The sequence below is a fragment of the Labrus bergylta genome, chromosome 17 (genome assembly GCF_963930695.1).
Source record: "Labrus bergylta chromosome 17, fLabBer1.1, whole genome shotgun sequence".
NCBI classification, from domain to species: Eukaryota; Metazoa; Chordata; class Actinopteri; order Labriformes; family Labridae; genus Labrus; species Labrus bergylta.
Window position 1 is genome coordinate 15,546,536 of NC_089211.1, and position 18,513 is coordinate 15,565,048.

An 18,513-nucleotide genomic window follows, 5' to 3' on the forward strand; every position below is an offset into this window, starting at 1 on the left:
TATTGTTTTTGCACTTCTTTTCTTTTTTTGTTAATTAATATTCAGTACTAGAGGATAAGGCATTTCACAAAAAAAAAAAAAACCTGTGTCTGAAAACCATACTGTAAATGAACTGTGCATCTTTGATCATACAAGATGAATAGTCTGTCTGTCTCTGGCCTTTGCTTGCTCTTTTGCTGAAATGGACAGCCCAGGGAGAGAACTTATTGAGTTAGTCAAATGAAGTCAGTCTGACATCATGTGCCAGGTGACTGCTGGAGGAGAAGATCTCCCAGAAAGACAGAAGTCTAACAGGACAGAGGGCAGACGGAGCATACCTTTCAAGCATTCACAACAGTAAGTACATAAGATCTATTATGGTTTTTATGTAAGCTAAGGAAATTAGATAACTTCCAATATGACAGACAAGGGAAGTATCAGTATGTACTCTGTATAATCATTAAAAGGTGTTTGTGTCAAATGCAGTGTAGGAGAAGAATTAAAATGTTAGATAAGGTGGACCAAAAGTTGTATACTTTGTGATACTGTCTGCTCCTGTGGTTATTTATTGAAGCATGCTATTCAAGCCTTATTATGAACAGCATATTGCGTTGCATGTATCCGTTGTATCATGTTAAATGAGCAGCACAGTTATCTTTTTATGACCCCAAGTCCTGCATTGCAGCTATGGAAATGTCGCAGTCAAAGTAGATTGTATGATTGAATAACTTTCCTTTCATATCAAATACTCAGCTGAAGTTCTCAGCACTGAGCATATTACATGTTATATGTTTACAAATCAAAAGTTAATGCAAAGGACTATGTTCAGGAAAAGTACAACTAATCCTGAAAACCAGGATGATAGTTTTTTGCAATCAGTCAAGTTTCTTATAAACTGTGCTGAGTAAAAAAAACATGAGACACAAGAAACAAGAGAGAGTAAGCATGAAGGATGTAGTTTCATAAGTCAATATCACAGATGTCTGTCATTGCTTACACATCCATCCTAAAATAACACTTTAGATAACATTAAAGCTGCAAGTTCAAACATCTGTGTAGTCATTGAATTTATTTTTGCTTTACTAAAATTTGAGGAGCATGGTTAAGGACAGTATGTGGCATGACACAACAAACACTACTTGTGTGAAAAGGAGATGATAATGCTGCTAAAACATGGACAGTGTTAAACATTCCACGAAGCTTTCTGCATATCAAAACTCAGCCCTGTAACAACAACAAATCATTTGTAACACAATTATCTTTAAACTTCAACCACGTGTGGCTCAATATCCAGTAACAAACTTTTCTGTACTGCTAATTCCGTTTCCAAGTACTTTGAGAAATATTTCAACCACTTTAAGCTAATAATCTGTTAAAAGGTATTATACCTAGCTTACTATTTTAATGCAGACTATATAAACTGTATCCATCACTTTTAGCTAACCATGCCTTGATGTCCTTACTTTGTTTTTAAAGCTTACTAAGTGAAGAATTACATTTCCCATACATTTCTACCACTTTTAGCTAACAGTTTAACATATGTGTACGTTTGCTGACTTCTGCAGCTTTAATGCCAACTATTTCAACTGTTGCCATCACTTCTATCTATAACCATTTTTCCCATCCATTAGCTTTCCAGTACCCTCAACCGGTGTTGTTTTTATGTTACAGCTAACTCGGTGTGTCAATTATCTTTATTTTTAAATTGTTATTTTAATTTATTTAATTCAACTACTAGTCTAACTGAATGATCCAAGCCTCAAGAGGGATAGCTTCATTTACGTTCCAAGGGCAAACACATTAGTTGAATATTCAGGTCTGCAAAGAAATGAAGTGTCACTCAACACCTCTCAGGCTGGAAATAGCTAAAGCAGCAGAGCACATGATTGCAGACGCAGGGTGAAAGAGTTCAGTCAACTGTCTTTCTTCACTCACCTTTCAGCTGTCAATATCAAAGCACATTAGCTTAGCATTTTGTGTGAATTTGTTGGGATTACTTTAGGTGTGTTCTCCTAAAAAACTTTTTGGCGCAACAATACTTGACTGCTTGTTCGTCAGCTAAAAATACTCATATTCCACATGCCACTTTAAAGTCCGCTGAGCTGTTTTCCCTTTGTAATAATATCTCTTCCACCATCCATCACGTCAGTGGTTAAACTCTGCTATCATCAAGCCCCCAACAAACAATTCAGTTCAGAAGTCAAGACACTTGTGACTTGATTTAAATATTCCAGGTGACCTTTATGTACACCCTGTTACCAAAACAACTGTAAACAGGCAGTTTCGAGGGAAGTAAACACAGCACAAACAGGCCTTGTCTGTGAACCAGTAATTGACAGTACGTGATGTCTCCGACTTGTATGCCTCTGAAGGGATATGTTTACTGAATTAGTAATCTAGACTCATAAATTACTTAATATAAGGCTTTTTCTCAGCGTTTGATTCAACCTTGGCACCAGACCTGGCTGACCTCTTATCTCACTTGTCTTGTTTCTTTTTTGGCCCTCTGACTCAGTGGCAGCAGTCAGACCAGCTTTAATTATAGCCACCATAGCATTCCTTTCCAACAGAATAGGGAGCGATAGATGGAGAGGCGTTCGCAGTGTTAGCAGTATAGAAAAATATGCAAAAATAGAGAAAGACCGAAGAGATAAAAATAAGAAGGAATTCCTGTTGTCTGGTTTCATTTCATTTTAAAATAAATGTGCTGCCTTGACTGTCTTGACATGTGTCTCTCTCTTCTCTTAATGCTAAGACAGAACCACAACCATGGGTCAGAAGTTGGAAAAGCTTTCTGAAAAGGATGAAGAATCTCTTGATAATTCAGACTGGTCTGAGCAAACTGGGGAAACCGAAATGTTGGAGACAGCAGATCAAGTTGAGAGCAGAGATCAGGACGATGGCAATTTTGTGACCCCTGGAAGTATTGGTGGGAATAGTGGGATCACTATCAGTGGCATCATGGCCGCTGGGCATGCAGGGGGGCTTACAGTCACTTCTGCACGTACAGATCCCCAAACTGGGCAGCCAATCAGACCTCTAGGTATGTGGGGGAACCCTCCAAAGACAAGGGGGGAGAGAGTGGGTGGAGACAGGGAGAACCAGATTGTCAGTCACAGTTCACAAGAGTCAAAGACTGTCCCGAGCCTAAAGGAGACAAGACAAGCTTTGAACAAAGAGCAAGGCTTTGGGAGCAAGACTGTGGTCTTAGCTGGGACTACAGCTATGGAGGAGCAGGAAAATGTAAAACAATCTAAACTTGGTTGTCGCAAATTAAGTTTTGGTTCTCAAAGGAGGAGTCTATCAGCCTCATGTGATCCCACTCTTGAGGAAGACTTCGTGTTGCTGGAGAGGGATGAAACTTGGACGTCATCCGATGGGGAAAATAATATAACTTTTGGCGACAGGATAAAAATTGAGAAACCTCAGCCATCTATTAAAAGAAGAGTTAATGAAGAGGCCTCTGCTAGCAACAGTGATGGCAATCTCTCACAACAAGAAAAGGACAACAAGAAGACAACCAGTAGAAGAAATGAGACAGCTTCAGTCATGACTTACAGTGTGGAAACACATGCTAAGGGTTCCCCCACAGACAGTTTTCAGAGGGAAAGGGGTCAACATTTGGCTGAAGTGACAGGCAGCAGGTGTCGGCTAAAAGGAGACGGTCATGTCGGAGCTACCAACACTGAGACAACTGGTAGCGCGAAAGAAGAGAGTGAACTTAACAGGAATGACCAAAGTGAAGGACCAGTTACTACTAATATTAATAAGGAGCACATGTCATCACAAAATAACAGCAGATTGGTAAGAAGGAGCAGTGGTGGTTGGGAACCATGCTCGGAAAAGGTTGATCCTGTGGAAGCAGGTCAGTCCCATCAAAGCATGTTTGCTGTAGCAGTCTCCAGGAGGGCAAGAGAAGGTACTCCTGGTTTGTGTACCAAAGAAGAAGACATCCAAAAGTTCGGCAAAGCAGCTGACCATCACCTCCCTAGGACCCCTGACTTTGATATACCACTGCTGCGAGACAATGTTTCATTTTCATTGGAACAAAGCAATGCTATCCCTTCTCTTCCTTTGCCAGGGAACGAAGGCAGCGATAGAAAGACACAGATTGCCAGCTTAAAGAGGGAGAGTGAACTTGTATGTTTCTCTGCTGTCATCACCCCTCCACCTGTAACTCATCTGTTGCCCATGAGTGACACATCAATGGAAATGGTGGCGCCTGAAGCCACGCCAGCCTCATGTGATTCTATAGATGAGTGTACACGAAAAGAAAAGCCCAAAGTTAAAGGTCCACCTCCACCTGTCCCTAAAAAACCTAAAAACCCATTTATAAAGCTTAAAACTGCACAGTTAAGGTCTACTGATGTGCAAAGACGAGGGAAAGATCATCTGCGTTCTGAGGAGACGGTCAGGAGGAGACACACTTTTGATTTCAATAAAATCCTACCCTGCAACCCTCCAACTAATCAGGACATGTGCTTGCTTTGGGACGAAAAGGGAACTTATATGGTGCCAACCAACATACGACGGCTGTCAGCTGACTTCAGCCAATGGGAACCCTCGCTTGGGAGCACAGATGATCAGTTTGGAGATATGATAGACTTTGACTACTGTGCACGAATGGCAAAACTGTCTCCAGAGGAAGACCTGCAGAACCTGGACATGTTGCAAAGAAGAGTGTTCCTAGAGAGACGATCCAGGTTTAAAAATTCACCACCTCCTGATGCAAAAAAGCCCCCAAATCCTTATGCATCGACAGATACTGTGCACAACCATGAAGTTACAGCAAAAAATGAAATCCAACGACCAAAACCTGTTTGTTCAGGGAAAAGAGAAATCTACCATGAGCTCCTATCTGAAAGAGACAGCACACAGGAATACAACTACATTGATACTATCAATGGTAACAATAATGACACAAGTGAATACAGTAGATATAGGGATGCAGGAAGTGAGGTGGTTTCATACAAGCCTGTGTCTGAAATAATCAAAGAAACAAATCAAATGCAGAGACATCAGCGCCGGGTCAAACCTGAGGGGACCAAAGCTCTGGTTCGGATAGCAGAGCAGAGTCCAAGTGTAAAAGTTTCCCAAATGAAGAACGCTTTTGATGTACCAAAGAAATCCAGAGAGAGACAACCAGAAGTTCAAGCATCGCCAAAGAAAGGTAAGGACTTTTTGGACTGTTGGTCTAATCAAACTTGTCTTTGTTTACTGACCCAACGGTTAATGTAAGACAGCACGTGTTGTATTAAGATGAGAGGGTACTTTCCAACTGCTCATAACAGACTGTTCAGTGAAAATATGTTGACTTCAATAATAAAGGGTTCATAGTTTGCTTTTGGTCAAAACAGCCTTCTGTTTTGTCCATAAGAACCTTTTTTTTTGTTTAACATGTGATAGCTATTTAAAACAAACTTGATGAACTCAACATAAAAAAAAGGTTACTTCAATTTTCAACCATAGAAAAATGGCAAGTTTTTAAATTGCATAAATTGTGGTTTTGACTTTTTTTTTTTTTTTTAAACTTTGACCCTGACACTAACTAACGAGCTGTGATTGAGAAAAAAAAAAAAGCTCCTTTGTTATCAGGAATTGGTAAAAAAAGTAAAACGGAAACAGAAGAAGCACAAACTACAAAAACTGTTCTGAACACAGTTTTACATGTCTGTATTAAAAAAACAACAACTATGGGTTATTAAAAACAGCTGATGCATCCATGCTCTGGTGTTATCCTAACAACAGGATCAGGTGTTCTTATGTAATATACAACATTATTGAGTGAATACACTCATTTAATCAAGAGTCTTGTTCTTCCTGAAGGATTGGAGCAGTAATTCAATATGGACCAAAGACAGGACTTCCCAAGCAGCTTCTCACATGGTTTAACTGTTAGTAACATTTACATGATGTTAAAGAACAAAAAGACAACATCAGGTGTCCAAGTTCTTCCTCTTGATTGACCTTAGCTGGGTTCTATTTGGAGGTTCTCCCTGTCTGAACCTCTTGCCAGGTGAATTTACTCCTATAGTTTTAAATCACAGAGTGATGTGTTTGTATACCTTGGTAATTTCTGTGGCAGTCTTGGAAACGTCCCATGGTGTTTTACCGCCATCTGCTGATGCATACTAGGACATGCTCCAAACCCGTTGACCTTTGAGAAGAATAAAAAAGGAAGGTAACAAAGAACTTTTCCCTCCTCTACTACTCTCTTACATTCATCCATAAATTACACATACTTAGCATTAATGTTGTCTAAAATGAATGAAGGGATCCACATCAAACAAACATATAGTGTTAGAGAAGGTTATTCTGTTTTTCAATTACATAAGGAGATTACTTATCCTTCTACTCAAACATTAAAAACAAATAATTCCGACTAAAGGTTCACTTACATCTCCTTTCTGGAGCTTTAAGCCTTAGCACGTTCTCAATTGCCAGAAATTGTAGAGAAGGATCTGTTGACTTGCAAGCTCAGCAGCTGTTGATTTCATCCATAGCACTTTCAGGACTTCTCATCTGTTTTGGCTCATGAACTAATTATTAAAGGTTGGTCCCTGGCCTTCAGGATGGCCATTTAGGGTGCTTGTGAACCCAATTTTTTTTTTTTTTACAATTTATAATAAACCTTCTGTTGTTTCGTAATCATTTTCACATCTATTTTCTGACTAAGCAGCAGTTTAAACTGTTCACTCTTCTCCTTTCATTTGGAGAGAGCTTAGTAAGCTGTTAAAACACAATATAACGCATCAGTCTTCATGCAGCATAAACTGAAAACTAGTGAAATTGTAAATTAACAAAACGCCAGTTGCTTATAGGATAACTAATATTTAAATAAAAACAAGGTGTATGCTCTTTGACAGCATCTTCACTGAACAGGCAAACCGAAAAAAGAATAAATAGGCAGGATACTTCCTCCATACTTGTGATGCATGGGTGCATTCAAGACGATGAGGAGTAGAGAGGGGGGTTATTGTGTTTGGAAAGCCCAGGCTCGGGTAGGATGGGATATGTGATGGGACAGGGGGGAGGGGAGGGTCTATGTATAAAAAAAAAAAAAAGGATGCTTTGGCGATAAGAAAAAAAAAAAATCAACATTTTTGCAGAGCTGAACAAAAATCAAATGAATCAGCAAATATAGTCTACTCCAAAAGACACAAGCAGGGTGAAACACAGTTTTCCTGCAGACCCATCCTCATTCACAGCCCTGGGAAATGAAATCTGACTTTTCATATGCGCATGTGCCGTAGCCGGTCGTCACCGTATCCTATTGAATTGAATTGAATAACGATGAGAGTAGACGAAAGCTAGTCTCCCACAGGTGAGAGGCGAAAAGGAGACCCTCTATTTGTCAACGGGCATCCTTAAATACCACTCAATTTCAAACACTGCTTCCCTGCCACATATTTGCACTCAGAACTGGGAATTAAGAGCATATCGAGCCGAGCTTCTCTTTTTTTTTGTGTGTGGAGACAAGGGATACTAGAGCAACGTCCTGCAGGATAAGGGCGCGCCTAAACTACCAGATTCATGTGTTGTGATTGATTACCCCGTGCTTTCGAAAATCTTGCATAGATTTAGGAGGTAAGAAAGCATTAAAAGTATCTTTGCATGGTGCAATTTGCATGTAATCCATCGGCCTGGACTTTGCAGCATCCGTTTAGCTCGCTGCATGGTTTATTGGGGGAATGGGAGCAGCCCAAAAACCTCGGGTGGAAATATCTGCACTTGCGTCAGCTGGCGGCGGTCCACCGCAGCTAACTGTTAGCAGCTAAGCTAAGTGGCTAGCTGAACAGATGAGAGGCTGGTTGTAAAAAAAAAAACCCACAGTAACTGGCTGAAGCAGCTGCGCTACAGTAACCAATTTGACACCTTAGTAGACAAAACATTGCACCCTATACATATCAGCATGTTGGCTACTCGGGTGTTCTTTTTTTTTTTTATCGCAAATGTTAAAGAAAGAGAGAGACCCTCCCCTCCGGTTACCTCCTCCTCCGGTTTGTGTGTCAGCGGCTCTAGAGATGGGACCAGCCCCGGCACAGCAAGCCGAGCCTCCTGGGCAGTGCGGCGGAACACGGGTCTCCATTTGTCACCCTTGTCACCCTTAAACTTAATTTAACGTGTTTTAAACCCATCGTCTTCAAAGTCCATCCAGTGCTTTACGCCGTCTTCAAGTGAAAAGTCACACACGGGGGGCTTAACGTTACCCACCAGAACACTTGTGCATGCTCTTTTCTGCCCTCGTAGCAACCGTTGCTAGGTGGGTAATCTTAAACTAATGTTAGGAAAAAAAAACATGCGAGGCGGTTAAAGATCACAGCCGAGCCCCGTTTTGATCTCGGTATTTAGCTCATTTTTAAAAAAAACCGGGGAGGAGGAGGAGTAGACAACGAGCTTCTTGGTACCAGCTAGCGGTAGCAACCAACCATTGTTTCCACCCTCACTGACTGCATGCAATTTAAACCTCACAAACTGCAATATGACAGCAATACAACAATCTAGGCTGAAATCTGCAGTGGTGATGATGAATCATTTGGTGTTGGGATGCACACATAATTTGGTCGTGTTGTCCAGATGATCAGGAAAATAACAGTAAAGGGGCATCAGAACACTACCAAGTGAATCAACAATAAAAAAGCAGAGAAGCCCTCATACACTCCTCCAGCTCACACAGTATCTCAGCATTGTTCTGCACCGGCTGAATCAAGGGCCTGTCTCTGATTAGCCACCATCATGATGCTCAGTACCATGTGGTGTAAGCAGAGCAGGAAGAGAGGGGGCATGTGGAAATGTATGGCATCAACTCGCCAAAGCCTGCAGGGGCTGAAGCAGCTCTTTTTTTCTTTTTCTTTTTTCAAATGCATATTTTGAATGAGAGTTGCTGGTCTTGAATGGAGAACTGAGGGAACACGCTGTTCCGGTCTGCTGTGATCTGTTGTCCTGTGCTATCCAGCCAGTATGGAGCCCTGGATTAACATTGTCACTGTTTATGGCCTTTGTTCTGTTCTGTGAATCAGTTATATCAAGGGCAAGTCATTTAATTATAGGAAAGAACATTTTTGATAATCCTACTTGATGAAGTTTATTTCAAATACAATATCTCGGTCTGGAATTAGTTGTAGCGTTGTAGGTAAATTGAGAGAAAAGACAATTACTAAATGTATAGTTAATATGTTAGGGCAGAGACAAACTGCCATGTTACATATAATTAAATTGAACTGTAGCCTATAGAAGGTTTGGATATCACTTATATGGGTATACTTGTTCATATTTTATACGTGCAGATTTTGTATTTAAAAAAAACACAACTGTGAATACACTTTGGAGTACATGGATTTCACGTTAATCATGTAAGATCTATAAAGATGAAGTGTTGGTCGATCACAATTAGTACCCGCCCACACATTACTGACACAGAACAGTAATTGAAATCACCTTTGTGGGTGTATGACTGGCGTAAAGGGATCCTCCTACTTTGCTGAATTCATTTATTTAAAAAAAATAAAACCCTAAAACTAACATCATTTGATGATACTAGCTAAACTCTGTTACAGTCCTCTGTAAAACTATACGTGTCCTGTATATATATTATTTGTTTAAAAAGCCTTGACATAGCTTTTCCATTTTCAAAATCAATGACTGAATGTGAATAAGAATAGGATTGAATGAGATGACAGACGTTTGGATAACAGAAAAGGTACTGAAGCCTATACATTGCTTTAGTATTTGTCATCAGACTGGCATCTTGATTATTGCTTGATTTTTTTTTTTTTTCATGTACCTAATTACACAAAACATCCTGTCACTCAGAGGATGAAAATATCCCGCAGGTATACATTTCTTCCTTCAATTACAATGCACCAAACTAAGACCAGCTCAAGTTTAGGCCTAACTTTAGATCTAACGTTTTCCAAAGTTGATCAAATTCAAACAGTTGAATTTGCTGTAAAAAGATAGTTCACTCTTGAATGAATTCTTGAATCCGGAAGCAGAAACCAGAGCGAAGGAAGAAACAGGAAGAGTTTGACATGCGTGAGGGGGGCAGGAAGGCACGATATTATTAAATGTGGATGAAACATTGGAGCTCATTTCCAGGATCCTGGAGCAGTAGCAGGACATCTCTGATTTACTTACAGGAGATGTGCTAAAAATAAATATCAATGCTTATTGTTTTGCTGTAACCTAAAGCAAAATAGTAAAGGATGTTGAGTCTACACGAAGCCTTTATGCACTCGTTCAGAAGAATAAAGTTCCACTGTATGGCCTCAAACTTCATAAAGGCCAATGTCTTCATTTTCACCACTTTGCTCCATTGCCTTTTCGTTACACAGGAAATTATGTTATATACAATGAGTTACTATGTTTACAACGGGTATAAAGGAAGTGGCTCGCTCTGTATACCAGTAATAGGGGACAGATTCTGATTTTTAATCCAAAACAAACGTGCTTGACTGCAGATTTAATGTGCTCTAATTTGCAGAGGCGAAGCTGACCTTCATAAGACAGGTAGCATAAATGTAAAAAAACTTCAAAACTTTAAATTAGAGCCTCATTTAGTACCATAAATTTGGTGAAGGGTTGTGCCGTTGGACATACACTGTAAAATATTTCGACAATGAGTTTGTGGATGTTTTAGGATTTCTTTCCTGAAGCATGTTTAAACTTTTTTTCCGCACTATTTTTTGGAACAAATATCTAAAATATCAATCCGCAGAAGGGTGAACTGTTTAGAGTAGAGCTTGGCTGATGAAGTGGTCGACTGATAATGAGTATAGATGTGGGCCCATATCTTTACTGATAAGACATTGTTTTACAGAACGTATGATGCAAAGAACAATGATTTAGGTGAATCAGGAATATTGTCGTCATGAATTTTGTCCAGAAACATGCTGCTATTTCATGGTTGACAATACTATCAGCTCTGTCTACAGCTTTTTCTTCCAACTCCGAAATCCATTGTCAGCCAACAGAACAATTATCTGTCATTCTGTCTTAGCTGAAGTTATTATCAGTATTAATGTCTCAAATATCCCATATCGGTCAGACTCTGGTTTAAATACAGCTTCTGCCTTATAAACCAACATAATCTATCTATCCAACAGATTGTATGAAATGTCTGCTCTGTTGTGCAATGTTTGTATATATTTACTTTTGTGTGATACCATCGAAGTAAACTTGATTGACTTTTTCTCTCTGTCGTGTTCCTGTATAGCCATTTTTCTCCTTGGCATAGTTTGGTTTAAAATGATAATTTGATGTCTGGTGGAACTGAGGTTGCTGAAAACTATACTTTGTATTTGCTTGAATCCGTTTTACTTCCAAGTCAAGGCTTTGTATCTAACTTGACCTTCTGTTCTGGTCTTAAACAAATCTGGAAAATTACAATGAGATAAGTAGCCAAACACAGCTGGAGGAAAAATGTGTCTCCTGCAAAGTTTACCTCAAATATTTGCCAGTAGGTATGCACAGGAACAAACCCAGTCACAGTTAGTAAGCATAATCTCAGATCAGACAGACTGTGCTGGCAGAAAACCAAGCTAACCCCCCGGTATCCTCTGCTTGCTCAGTGCCTCATTTTTCACATTTTATAACATCAGTTTATGTGGGGAAAATGTAAACATGACAGTAATGCATTTTATTTCATATGATGTAAGAATAAACTAGTAACTCTGCCTTACTGTTCTCTTCTTTTTTTTCTCTGTGCAGATATGTTGCGGCGAGTTGTGCGACAGAGCAAGTTCCGTCATGTGTTCGGTCAAGCCGTGAGGAACGACCAGTGCTACGATGACATCCGCGTGTCCAGGGTCACATGGGACAGCTCCTTCTGTGCCGTCAACCCCAAATTTGTTGCCATCATCATAGACGCCAGCGGGGGTGGAGCCTTTCTTGTCCTTCCTTTGCAAAAAGTAAGTGATGTTTTTTTCACACTTCACCGTGTCTTTCAGATATATTTTTAGAATAATCACAAGACACTCGTGCCTTGTGCAGACATACATTCCAAATCTACACACACTGATTGCTGACATTTTTGCTTCGACGAACCTAACACTTACTGCTTGCACCACACAGTTATTCATTATTGTCGTCACATGATAATTTACCTGAAACCACTTGTTTTTCCGGGCTTGTTGCTTATGGCATCAGATCAGTTCATTGACTGGCACACTTGCCAATACCATATGTTAGGAAATATCTAAGGCCAATACCATTACCAGCACTTTTACTAGTATGAGAACCAATATCGGTACTGATACCAATGTTAGGAACCACTCTAGTAAAGAGAATGTTGTGATGGACAATTACAGAAAGGCAGTAAGTTTGTATTCAAAGTTTATCGGATTGAATCAACAACGATATCGTATTTAAGGCTGCTTCTCTAACAATTTATTCAGCTGACATTTAGAAGTATTTGCAGCATTAGTCATCCTACACACTGGGGCTTTGATTATCAGAGAGGAAAATGTAACTGGATGACACTGGCAACTGAAGACAACAAATGGACACAGAGTGTAAAACAGACCGAGAGATACACAAGGGTTGTATCAGATTATGGCATTCAGAGTGTGAAACAAATCAATCCTATAGGCCTGTTATTTGCCAGCAGACCTTCAGCATTCTGCTGCTCTGTTGTGACCCTGTGCTGCCATCCCCTGAGGCGCATATCTATAGTACAAACCAAAGATAATCAATGTTTGAATCTGCCTGATAGTAAAGGCATCCAATGTGTATCCTGTTACAGTTGGCTAATTGAACACATGATACTCGCAGAGGGGACAGCTGCCACTGTGTCATTATTTGAGGCCAGTGGGTTAATTGATTTTTATTCACCGTATAAAGTCACGCCTCTGGAGATGCTGCTCTAACTTTAGGATATTTTGGCGATTTTGTTGTTTAGCCCAACATGAGGAGAAATTGTAAGTGATGGTCATAAAAGAGTCAAGGATTGTTTTGGAGTTATTGAAAAGACTGACTATGAGCTCTCCAGAACACACGATAATTGATTCAGCTGTGCTCACCAGTCATTTGCATATCTCTTAAAGGTATCTGCTCACAGATCTGTGTTTCTTCTGTCACAGTCTCTCACGCTCTATAATACTCTATAAAAACAAACATGTCTTATGTCTCACAGACTGGTCGTATAGACAAGGTCTACCCTACAGTATGTGGTCACACAGGCCCTGTGTTGGACATCGACTGGTGTCCTCATAATGACCTTGTTATTGCTAGTGGATCAGAGGACTGCACAGTCATGGTAAGGACACAGTTCTCCTTTTTAATATATGACATACTGAATGGCTTTTTGCACAATTATTGATTGCAGAGGACTGTTAATAAGTCATTCATTCTAAGTTGGGGTTTTGAGTTTTAGGAGTTATGACACCAAAACTTTTCTTTTTTCAAAACGCTTTACTTAGGTTTGGCAGATTCCTGAAAATGGACTGGAGACCCCCCTCTCAGAGCCTGTGGTCGTGCTAGAGGGCCACTCTAAGAGAGTCGGTATCGTGTCCTGGCATCCCACCGCTCGTAACGTTCTCCTCAGTGCAGGTAAGCTTTTCCTGTGGCATTGGGTCCACCTCGTTCCTCTGACTGAAACCTCTGTTTGGTTCATTTTGTCTGCCATGCACAGCTGAACTCCAGATCTGACCAATCATGTCTGGGTTTGCCTACTGTTGCTTTGGCTTTGTGTGATGTCAAACGCTTAAAATAAACTATGACAAAGAGGTGTGTAGTCAAGCTGTGCTGCATGTGTCCATTTTAGGTTGTGATAACCAGATCGTCATCTGGAATGTGGGCACGGGAGAGGCCATGATCAACCTGGAGGACATGCACCCTGATGTGATCTTTAGTGTCAGCTGGAGCCGCAATGGCAGCCTGCTGTGCACGGCCTGCAAGGACAAGAAGGTCCGCGTCATTGACCCTCGTAAAAAGAAGGTTGTTGTGGTAAGTTGATTCGGGCCGGGATTTGAAGCTAGAATGCTTCCACGTATGGAATAATCTTTCCCGTCATCATACCCACCGAACTGCTGCAGCAAAGCCTTCAAACATTGCTGCCAAGTCTGACAAATGTGTGTCTGTTTGCAGGAGAAGGACAAAGCCCACGAGGGAGCTCGGCCAATGAGAGCGATCTTTTTAGCAGATGGAAACATTTTCACAACTGGATTTAGCCGCATGAGTGAGCGCCAGCTAGCCCTGTGGAAAACTGTACGACAGTAAACTCTCATTGCACCTTAAAAACACATATACACATGAACACTGCAAACTATAAAAGACTTTGTAAAGACTTTATAAAAATGATGGCGAGCCAGCTTCCTGCCCAGGATATGTGTACAAATATTATCAATTGATTCAACCAGTTTCAGCTTTTAGGAATGTAACAGGATTTTCATTACTCCTCAGCTCCAGCTGGGGGCGCATAATAAATTAGTGACATTAACAAGATTATTTCTCCTTAACACATATTAAGAGGTTTTATAGCAGAATATTTGTTCTTGTTCTTGTTTGGCTATAAATGCACTGAGCGCAGGAATGGCTGAGGAGAACATTATTCACCGTAAGGGTTTACTAAAAATATATCTGTGTATTTGTGTTTCCAGGACAACATGGATGAGCCGATATGCGTACAAGAGATGGACTCCAGTAATGGCATTCTGCTTCCCTTTTATGACCCGGACACCAACATAGTCTACTTGTGTGGGAAGGTAAGCAGCCTGTAAAGATCTTTTGTGTTTGTTCTCCAATAATTGAATTCACAAACTGACTTCGAGCTGTGACTTTGTCTCGTCAGGGCGACAGCAGCATCCGGTACTTTGAGATCACTGATGAGGCCCCGTTTGTTCACTACCTCAGCACCTACTCCACCAAGGAGCCCCAGAGAGGGATGGGATACATGCCCAAAAGAGGACTGGATGTTAACAAATGTGAAATTGCAAGGTATTGCGGAAAGTGCTTTATACTTTTGTTCAGCTAGTTTGTAGTTAGTCCGTTGAGTTATTTGGTTTTGTCAGGAAAAGGCTTTTTGTTTTGTAAATACAGAATTGGTCAAAAAAACAGAAACCAAAATGAAATGTCTCCAAGCAGCACAAGTTACTGAAAGGAGACAAAACTAGGGCTGCTAATAACATGTGTTCTTATCGATTAATCTGTACCATTAGTTTACCTTTGGTTTCTGAAATGTTAGAAAAAGCTACAAATAAATAACTGCAATCACAAGACTTCAAAGCCCAAGTAACATCAATAAATGTCTTATGTTGTTTGTCTAACAGCTAGAAACGATACACTTTGGTCTCATAGGGATAATATAAAGAAGAAAAACAGAAAACAGCTGATTATGGAACAGATAGGATTTTACTGTTGTTTAATTTACAAATTCTCACTGTCTGATTTTCATCATTATCAGTTAGAGACTGGAGTGCGAGTAGAATATCTGTGATCTTAAATTTGAACTTCATGTTTTTTTGAAAATATCGAAAATATACAGATACATAAGATAAATGTAAATGTCTTAGTTATTGTTTAGTTATTGCAAGTAATTGACAAATGCATTCATTCTTCCTAGAAGATAAGATGTGCTTGTTGACTCTGTATGATTAGTCTTACAAGTTTAACATTTCACTTTCTTTTATTCATTACAATCTATCTGTTCTCTCTGTAGGTTTTACAAATTGCATGAGAGAAAATGTGAACCAATCATCATGACGGTCCCACGTAAGGTACGTCTTTTTTTGTTTTTAACTGCTGCTTTAAAGACCATCTATTTTTCCTCCATCCACACCTTTCAACATTTGACATAAAAACCTCAACCTGACATTTCCTCTGTCCTCTCCCCGTCCAGTCCGATCTGTTTCAGGACGACCTGTATCCGGATACAGCCGGCCCCGATCCCGCCGTGGAGGCAGAGGAGTGGTTTGCTGGGAAAAACGGAGGCCCGATCCTGATCTCGCTCAAAGACGGATACGTCTCAACAAAGAACCGGGATCTGAAAGTGGTCAAGACGAATGTGCTGGAGACCAAAACAGTCACGAAACCAGAACCCATCTCTACTGTCCAGAAGCACGTGTCTCCACAGCCCTCAGTAGTAAGTGTTAGGATATCAAGACAAATACTGAATGTATGGACATGCTCTAGATATTTGCTTGAATAACGTTTCATAAACTTATGTTATCTTTTTTTCTGGTTACATTCTTTCAAAGGATTAACATTGCTCTTTCTCCTGAGTGTCCTTGAACACAGCACACAGCTTTTTTTGCTGACTGTTGTATTCCACGTTCATAGTAATTATTCTGGTTGGAACAATTCATTAAAGTTATGATTCAGCACATACTTACTGTATTTGGGTTTCCATTCAAAGGAAAACAGCTTTAGGGCTTCATTCTCTGTAAAAACCCCTGCTTGTTCTGCCAGGATTAACAGCAACATTTGTTTTTAAAGGGAGAAGATTCAGTTTTTACCTCCTCGAAAATCTTTAGCAGCGCTCTGAGAGTAAATATGTTGAGTCAAGATGTTTACAATTTGGTTGAGCTAACCCTTTTTTTTGTTTTTGTGCAGAAAATGGAAGATAAACTGGAAGAGGTACTCCGAGAGTTCAAGTCACTCAGGGACCGCGTCATCCTCCAAGACCGACGAATCGCCAGACTGGAAGAGCAGGTCGCCAAGGTTGCCATGTGATACGGTTTTGGAGAGGACCGAATGGACGGGGTCTGCCACGGCCAAATATACAAGATTCGGATCAAGCTTGGCGTAGTCCTTGCGATTAGGCCAAGCCTACATTCCAAAATGAACTTTTAATTTTTTTTCCCTTGCCAACTTTCACATGTCCCTCAGCCCCACACACACAGAAAAGAAAAAACTCTCTCAGCTCAAGTTCACATTTGAAGGAAAGACATTTTTGTTGAAGGAAAAGTCTTAACTTTTTTGTGATATCAATTCTCATGTGAAGTTTGTACTTACTACTCAGAAACTGTATGTAGCATCAGTATTTCCATTGTTATCATGATTTCTTTGTGTGTTGCCAAATATGAGTGGTGTGTGGTTTCATGCACTGCTTTTACGTTTATTTTCCTTCTTGAAGTACATTCCAATCACAACCTGGTAGATTGAGTTTGTCGAGCTGGATTCTTTTTTTAAACGATAGCTGTTCAACTTTTATCCTGCCACCAGTTTGCTCATTGCTTACCATCAGATTTATGAATGTGGAAGAATTCCTTGATTCTTCTTTTTTTCCCTTGTTATGCTGGGCTTGAAATTCAACATTAGGTTTTTTTGGGGGGGAGGGGGTGTTGCATCTATCTGGTGTAAATGTTGTGCAAATGTAGTGGTGCCTCTCGTCACTGTTAAGGGTCAAACTGCAGTCGCCCTCTCCAGTGCAGATTCGGTGTTGGGAAGGGACCACTCACTCGGCTTGTGTTTCACTGAACCCCTGACAAACTGTTCTGTGCACATAATAAAGATTTTACACAGGAAAAGAAAACTCTTCATTTCTACATTTCTTTATATATTTACAGGTCAACTCAAGCCATTGGATATAAATGTTGAAGTTCAGACTTCAACTAGTATGAAGACAAATATTATACACAGAAATTACAAAATAAATGATCCATTTAAAAAACTATCTGAGATGGTTTCACACCCCTGTTGAGTTCAGTCCAAAAAAAGACTTGAGACCATCAAAACCCAGCGCTAAAGCCTAACATGTTATAATTGCTACCACAATCATTTAAAAACTGTTGCTTATTAGTTTACTGTCAATAAACCTCAATCCAACCTGAAAGCACTAAAAACCTCAATCCACTGTTATTTCTTTTGTCACCTGATGGTGGTGCTAACCACCATATCATAAGTAATGAAAACGGTGGTCTCAAACTATTTAGTCCTCTGCTTCAAGAAATACATTTATTTCATGTTTTGTTTAATTTTGCTTTGATAATATATTCTCACTTTTCTAAAGAATTGAAGAAACTCACTCCTCACATTGTCAGATTATTCCTCATAAAGTTTTTACTTTGTACTTTACTGTTACCGGTCTCATTAAGCACTTGATTGAATGATTTCTTTTGCTAGTTTATGGCTAATTTAGCTCTATATTTCACAGAATACAGTTGGTAAATACTTTCAGAGAATAAATTCAAGCCTTTTTGTTGGTTTTACACGTAGTTGGAGGAAGTGGGAGTCTGCGGTCGAAAAGGTGAGTAAACATTTTTGTGAAGTGTTCCTGCTTCAGTTTCCACTTCATTGTCAGCCAGTAAAACAAGGAGCCTCTTTTCAACACCATGGCGGAAATTTCTTAATTGTCTTTGACCTGAGATGTGTAAAGATTTATTAGATTTCCTGAGCTACAAAAGCATAAAAGTTGACTTCAAAGGTAGCTTAGATGTTAATAAAAGATAACAAAAGTGTCTATATTAGAGAGATATAAGGATAATAGTTTTGTGACATCATTAGAGGCCAAGGCTTTGTTTAATACTGTATATTTGCGATTCACTTTAATTATTGCATCATCAGATAAAAATGTAACATGAAGATGATGATGGCTCT

General features: G+C 39.8%; 1 protein-coding gene across 1 annotated transcript; it reads left to right on the forward strand.

Annotated features, from left to right (window-relative positions):
* The first annotated feature begins 2,733 nt into the window (after window positions 1-2,733).
* On the forward strand, window positions 2,734-17,449 carry LOC110002524 (uncharacterized). The gene is made up of 11 exons (XM_065965782.1): window positions 2,734-5,149; window positions 11,689-11,888; window positions 13,112-13,234; window positions 13,398-13,527; window positions 13,742-13,923; window positions 14,065-14,184; window positions 14,577-14,681; window positions 14,768-14,913; window positions 15,635-15,692; window positions 15,815-16,057; window positions 16,528-17,449. The coding sequence occupies exons 1-11, from the start codon at window positions 2,749-2,751 to the stop codon at window positions 16,645-16,647; spliced, it is 3,828 nt and encodes a 1,275-aa protein (XP_065821854.1). The 5' UTR covers window positions 2,734-2,748; the 3' UTR covers window positions 16,648-17,449.
* Window positions 17,450-18,513: the final 1,064 nt, after the last annotated feature.

Bases quoted from the DNA above. Each gene is read 5' to 3' on its own strand.
- LOC110002524 (XM_065965782.1), top strand. From the start codon at position 2,749: ATGGGTCAGAAGTTGGAAAAGCTTTCTGAAAAGGATGAAGAATCTCTT. The intron at 14,682-14,767 runs GTAAGCAGCCTG...TTGTCTCGTCAG, and splicing joins TAGTCTACTTGTGTGGGAAG to GGCGACAGCAGCATCCGGTA. The intron at 14,914-15,634 runs GTATTGCGGAAA...TTCTCTCTGTAG, and splicing joins AACAAATGTGAAATTGCAAG to GTTTTACAAATTGCATGAGA.